Raw genomic sequence first — 6375 nt, 5'->3', positions numbered from 1 at the left:
ACATAGCGGGCAACATTGATGAACTCTACAGCATTAGTGAGAGGGTAGCAGGCGTCGTAATAACTCTGAATAGGAGGTACAAAATGAAGGTAGTACAAGCCTACGCCCCAACTTCCAGTCACGATGATGAAGAAATAGAACAGTTTTATGGAGATGTCGAATTAGCAATGAGAGGTGCAAACTCAGTATACTGTAGTCATGGGCGACTTCAATGCAAAAGTGGGCAAAAAGCAGGTTGGTGAGCAAGCAATTGGCAACTACGGCATCGATTCTAGGAATGCAAGAGGAGAGATGTTGGTAGAATTCACGGAAAGGAATAGGCTCCGAATAATGAATACATTCTTCAACAAGCGCAGCAACAGGAAGTGGACCTGGAAAAGCCCTAATGGAGAAACAAGGAATGAAATAGATTTCATACTCTCTGCCGATCCAAGCATTGTGCAGAGTATGGTAAGGTAAAGTGTTAGGTAAGGTAAAGTGCAGTGACCATAGGTTAGTGAGGTCTAGGATTTCTCTCAATTTGAAGAGAGAAAGGGTGAAATTAGTCAACAGTAAACAGGCCAACCTAGACGCAGTAAGGGTGAAAGCAGACCAATTCAGGCTGGTGCTCGCAAACAAATATGCAGCTTTAGAACAGGAAGATGAAGATGAAGATAACATAGAGGTAATGAATGAAACCGTAACTAGGCTGATCTCAGAAGCAGCAAATGAAGTGGGAGGTAAGGCACCAAGGCAACCAGTAGGGAAGCTCTCCCAAGAAACAAAGCACCTAATAAAGAAACGTCATAACATGAAAGTGTCCAACTCAAGAGATCAGATAGAACTCGCTGAACTGTCGAAACTCATCAACAAGAAGAAAGTAAGGGATATTCGAAATTAAAACGTGGGAAAGATTGAGGAAGCCGTAAAATATGGACGCAGCATGAAATCAGTAAGAAGCAAGCTTCGCATAGGACAAGGCAAGATGTATGCACTGTGTTATGTCGGCCGGACGGTGCGGCCGAACGGATGCACCACACCACACATCGTAGCCCAGACGAACGGGAGCCCTTTATTGAAGGATGTCTGTCCTATATATACATACTATATCGAGTGTGGCGCCACATCTTGGCGTCTACAGATAATCGCAGATGAGTGGCGGCACCTGGTGCTATTGCACGACACTACATCTTTCCCTCCCGGGAAGAAACGTATGAATCATTAGAAAGTCCAGTCCGCACAAAGCAATCACAATTGCAGTCACTGTCTGTACACAGAAATCACAAAACAGTCACTATCTGTGTGAACACTCACTGCTGTCAAATCACTGCACGTAATCTTGGAAGCGCACTGGAGGTCTGCGATTTCTCCTTGGCCGGTCAGGCGGTGGCTCGGCATCGAGTCCATTGCCTTCTACCGGTACACTGCACTCCACCGTGCGAGAGCCTGAAGCCAGGGTATGCGGTTGCGAACCTTGCGGCTGTGGTGGGCTCGGCGGCACGGGTAGTGGTACAGGGCGTGAGGGAGACGCAAGTTGATCAGCGGAACTCGCTTCCTGCGTTTGATGCGGACCAGCAGGCGTAGTGATCCAAGTCTTCGATGGTACATCTCTCCTGTGACAGTCTGTCAACGGGGGCATGTCGTGCGCGCCAGAGATGTCTATGTTAGTTCCTTGCTCTGGCGATGCCTCTTTTGGTACCGCTGACAGCTGCGAAGCGTTCCAGGTTCGACCGTCTTCCAGACAGAAAGACCAGCGGCCGATTCTTTTGAGGATTTTCAATGGTGGTCCATAACTTGGAGTGCCCTTTGGTCCGGGAATTGGTTTTTTCACTCGTACGTAGGTGCCCACTTGGAACTTGGGGACCCTAGCAGCTCGCCGTTGATCAGCGTAGGCCTTGCTCTTCCGTTGATGCTCTGCGACTCTTTTCCTGAGCACGCTCATCTCCCGCGATGGATTTGTGCTGAAGTCGGCCGTAGGCTGACCAATTACATCCAGCGATGTTCTCATGTGTCGGCCATGTAGAAGAACCGCCGGTGAGAGACCGGTGGTGCTGTGAGGGGTGGCTCTGTATACTCCCAAGTATTCAGTCACAGTTGCCTTCACGGGGCGCTGCTCCAGCAGGGCCAGTTGAATGTACGACTTCAGTACCCGATTAAATCTTTCCACTAGACCATTTGCCTGTGGGTGGTATACGGCAGAAAAGATGTGCCTGATTCCACGGTCTTCAAGGAAGGATTCAAATTCCCTCGATGTGAACTGTCTGCCGTGGTCAGACACTATCTCTGTCGGGTAACCCTCACGTGCGAAGAGTGAGAGTAGAAACTTCGTCACCGTGCGGGAGGTAACATCAGCACAAAAAGCCACTTCTGGCCATTTTGAGAAATAGTCAACTACTGAAATGACGAATCTGCAGTCTGTAGGTGCACGCTCGAAGGGACCAACAATGTCAATAGCTATCTTGTCCCAAGGTTTGTCAGGAAGAGGGATTGGCTGCAGTGGTGTGGGCGAGTTCTTGGCACTTTTGTCCGCGCTCTGACAAATGGCACAACTGCGGATAGTTGTTTCAACGTGTTTGTCTAACCCTGGCCACCAATACTTCTCTCGTAGGCGTTGTTTGGTTTTCACGATACCAGGGTGTGATTCGTGAGCCAGCTGGACAAAAGTGGCTGTGAGCTTGGCGGGGACTACGATGCGCTCAGTACGCAAGAGTATGCCATCAACCACTGTCAACTCCTTTCGGACTTCATAGTAGGGAGTCAGGTTAAGTGCCAGGTTTTTGCGTGGCGGCCACGATGTCTGTACGTAACGGGCAACGTCTTGGAGAGTGCTATCCTCCGCGGTTGCATGCTTCAGTTCATCGTGATGTACACACATTACCAGAGACACTATTTCTTCTTCTGACTCGGGGCCACCTTCAGTGTCTGGAAGAGGTAGCCGGGACAAGGCATCAGCTACCTTGTTGTGCTCACCACGCCTGTACTGCATCGTGAAGTTGTACCGCAGTAACCGTGCAGTCCATCTTGCTATGCGGAGTGGTCGCTGTCCTGTGCCTTGAGAAGAAAGCAGGGCTACTAGAGCTTGGTGATCCGTTTGCAGAGTAACTGGACGACCCCATAGGTACACATGCCATTTCTCTAGAGCCCACAAGCAAGCTAGAGCCTCACGTTCACCAGTCGAGTACTTCCGTTCTGCTTCCGTCAATGTTCGTGACGCGAATGCCACAGTTCGAATGTGCCGACCATCAACTTGTTGCAGTACCGCACCTAAACCATATGCGGATGCATCGGTGGCCACAATGACGGGAAGTGCTGGATCGAACATTTGTAGTACCCTGTGGGAGGCTAGGAGGCTCTTTACTCTTGTAAGACTGTTCTCAGCAGCAGTGTCCCAGATAAAAGGAGTGTCCTTACGAAGAAGTCTGCGCATGGGCTCCACTTCCTCTGCTAGGCGTGGAACAAATCTAGCATAGTATTCTACTAGTCCCAGGAACGACCGGAGCTTGCCAGCATCTGTAGGGGTGGCAGCGTGAACAATGGCGTCAACTTTGGTCTGAAGGGGTGCTACTCCTTCGGCGCTAACGCGGTGACCAAGAAACGAGAGTTCGGATGTGTTGAAAACACATTTGTCATTTAGCTTGAGCCCAGCGTGTGAAATTCGTTGCAGGACTTCCTCTAAGTTCCGCATGTGCTCTTTCTCCGACTTGCCGAAGATGATGACGTCGTCCAGGTAGCAGAGAACGCCTTTGCATCCCTGTAGAATTGACGTCATGAGTTGCTGGAATGCTGCTGGTGCTGAGGCTAGGCCGAAACATACTCTCTTAAATCGAAAAAGGCCATCGTGCGTTATGAACGCTGTAATATCTCTACTGTCTGGATGAAGCAGAACCTGGTAGTATGCGGAGGCCAAATCCAACTTAGAAAAGTAACGGGCACCGTTCAGGGCATGCAGCAACTCTTCTGTGTGTGGCAGGGGAAAGCTGTCGACCACCACAGCTTTGTTAGCTTCGCGGAGGTCCACGCAGATGCGAATGCTGCCATCTTTCTTGCGAGCTGCAACAATAGGGGAAACCCACTCTGACGCATTTACGCATTCAATGACATCAGCAGAAAGTAGGTTCCTCAGTTCGTCGCTGACTGCTTCTCGCACTGAAAGTGGTAGGCGTCTGAGCTTCTGCGTGACAGGAGCTACCGACTGTTTGAGCTTGACCCGATGCTGGACACCTTTGGCAAGTCCTAGCTCTGGTGAAAACAAGTGTTCGAACTTGGCCCATAATGAAGTAGGCATACCAAACTTGGGTGGACCCAGTGGTGGCTTCGTGGTGGGCGGAGACAACTTGTTTGTGTTCTGCGAATGCATTTCGGGGCGTAGGATTTTGGGGCCTTTTGTGTCGACGTTCGGTTCAACGGCCATATTAAGGCAGCGCAATTCTGTGCCTACAATCTGGAGACCAAGAGCTTTTACAGCATCAACACCCAGGAGTGATGTTCCACCTGGTGTAACGTGAAACGTTACTACAGCCGTTTCTGATTTGTACGTTACGAGGGCGGTGAACTGGCCATGCACAGGAATTTTCCGACGTGAAAAATCCAGCAACGTTATTTGCGACTTTTTCAGCTCAACTTGGTCTCTGAACCGGCTCCTAAAGTTATGTTCTCCCATTATCGACACAGCTGAGCCAGTGTCCACTAAGAATGTTATGACGCACGGGCGTGATGCCAGAGCAACAGGTTGAACCCCGACATCAACGTAGACGCCCGTACGCTTCTCAGCGTGAACAGTAAAAATATTCACGACACTCTCAGCGTCTTCCTCTGAAACGATTTCGGCAACTCGAGCCGGGCGTCTTCCACGTCCGCGACGCGAATTTCGGCAGTACTGTTGAAAGTGGCCTCGGCGGCCGCACGCGAAGCAGGCTCGACCGCGGGCTGCACAGGCTGACGGCTGGCAGTTTTGTGCGCCGCAGTTGCCGCACACGTTTGTGTTTACGGAGTACGGGACGACGGCGCTAGCAATCTCCGGCGCAGGCGGACGAACGAAGCCGGAGCGCGAAGAGCTAGGCGTACTACGTCGGTCGGTACTGCTGGACTGGCGTACATGTCTGCGACGGCCTGTCGGGTTGCGTCCGCGGTTATGTTGTGGTACTACTCGATCCACAGGGGCTGTTCCGAGAGCTTCGGATTCGCGCTGCACTTGCTCGCGAAGAAGCGCTATCTCCACGGCGCGGTCAAACGTGAGCGCGTCACCCTCGAGCAATAGCCGCTCCCGTAGGCGCGGGCATGTGACCCCGGCGACGAACTGGTCGCACAGATTTGTATCCGCTTGCGCGGCAAAGTTGCATGACGAAGCCAGTTCGCGAAGCGCAAGAGCAAACTCCGATATCGGCTCACCGTGCAGTTGACGACGGTCACGGAAGCGATGTCGCTCGACGCGTACGTTGCAAGTAGCGGAAAAGTGTCGAGCCAGGGCTTGAACAGCTGCGTCGTACTCGTCCGGTGGCTGTGCGAGCTCGGCATCGGCTTGTTTGATCTCTGTCGTTCCAACTGCAGCGGTGGTTGCAGAGGGCGTAACCGTCTGAAGGGGGGCGGTTCCCGCACTCGGATGCGCGGGCGGGTGGTCTGGGGCGTTCGATGGTGGTGGCGGTGGCAGGGCGTCGAAAATTCGTTGTCCTTCAGGTCCGAGGCAGTGCAGAAGGAGGGCTCGGCGGCGGGCCGCCGATAGCTCAGACGCTCCAGAGGCGAGCGTGAAGTTTTCAAACAGGCGCAGCCATCGCGGCCAGGGGATGGCGGGCGTGCCTGGTGAAACGAGGAACGGCGGCGGCGGCGAAATTCCGGGTAGCATCCTTGTCGCCAGTTTGTTATGTCGGCCGGACGGTGCGGCCGAACGGATGCACCACACCACACATCGTAGCCCAGACGAACGGGAGCCCTTTATTGAAGGATGTCTGTCCTATATATACATACTATATCGAGTGTGGCGCCACATCTTGGCGTCTACAGATAATCGCAGATGAGTGGCGGCACCTGGTGCTATTGCACGACACTACACACTGAAAGATAAGCATGGTAATATCATCAGCAATTTAGACCACATAGTAAAAGCAGCGGAAGAATTCTATACTGACCTCTACAGTTCCCAAAACAGGCAAGCTACTTCCATTCAAAATAGTGATGAACCGGATACAGAATCTCCTTCAATTACTAGCGATGAAGTTAGAAGGGCCTTGAAAGACATGACCAGGGGAAAAGCGGCTGAAGATATCATGCTTGAAAAGCTTGCGGCCCTTTATACGCAATGCCTCACAACTTCAAGTGTACCAGAGAGCTGGAAGAACGCCAACATTATACTTATCCATAAGAAGGGAGACGTTAAAGAATTGAAGAATTACAGACCCATTA

General features: G+C 51.8%; 1 protein-coding gene across 1 annotated transcript; it reads right to left on the bottom strand.

Annotated features, from left to right (window-relative positions):
• Nucleotides 1-1303: 1303 nt before the first annotated feature.
• LOC119448335 (uncharacterized protein K02A2.6-like) lies at nt 1304-5818 on the bottom strand. The gene has a single exon (XM_037711697.2). It carries the CDS (start codon nt 5816-5818, stop codon nt 1304-1306), a length of 4515 nt encoding a protein of 1504 aa, XP_037567625.2.
• Between the last annotated feature and the right edge of the window lie 557 nt (nt 5819-6375).

This window comes from Dermacentor silvarum, chromosome 4 (genome assembly GCF_013339745.2).
Source record: "Dermacentor silvarum isolate Dsil-2018 chromosome 4, BIME_Dsil_1.4, whole genome shotgun sequence".
Taxonomy (NCBI): Eukaryota; Metazoa; Arthropoda; class Arachnida; order Ixodida; family Ixodidae; genus Dermacentor; species Dermacentor silvarum.
Note: the sequence above shows the minus strand (reverse complement) of the source record. Positions and strands in the feature narration are given on the sequence as shown.

Excerpts from the sequence above, each read along its gene's own strand:
- LOC119448335 (XM_037711697.2), bottom strand. The coding sequence starts at position 5,818 with ATGCTACCCGGAATTTCGCCGCCGCCGCCGTTCCTCGTTTCACCAGGC.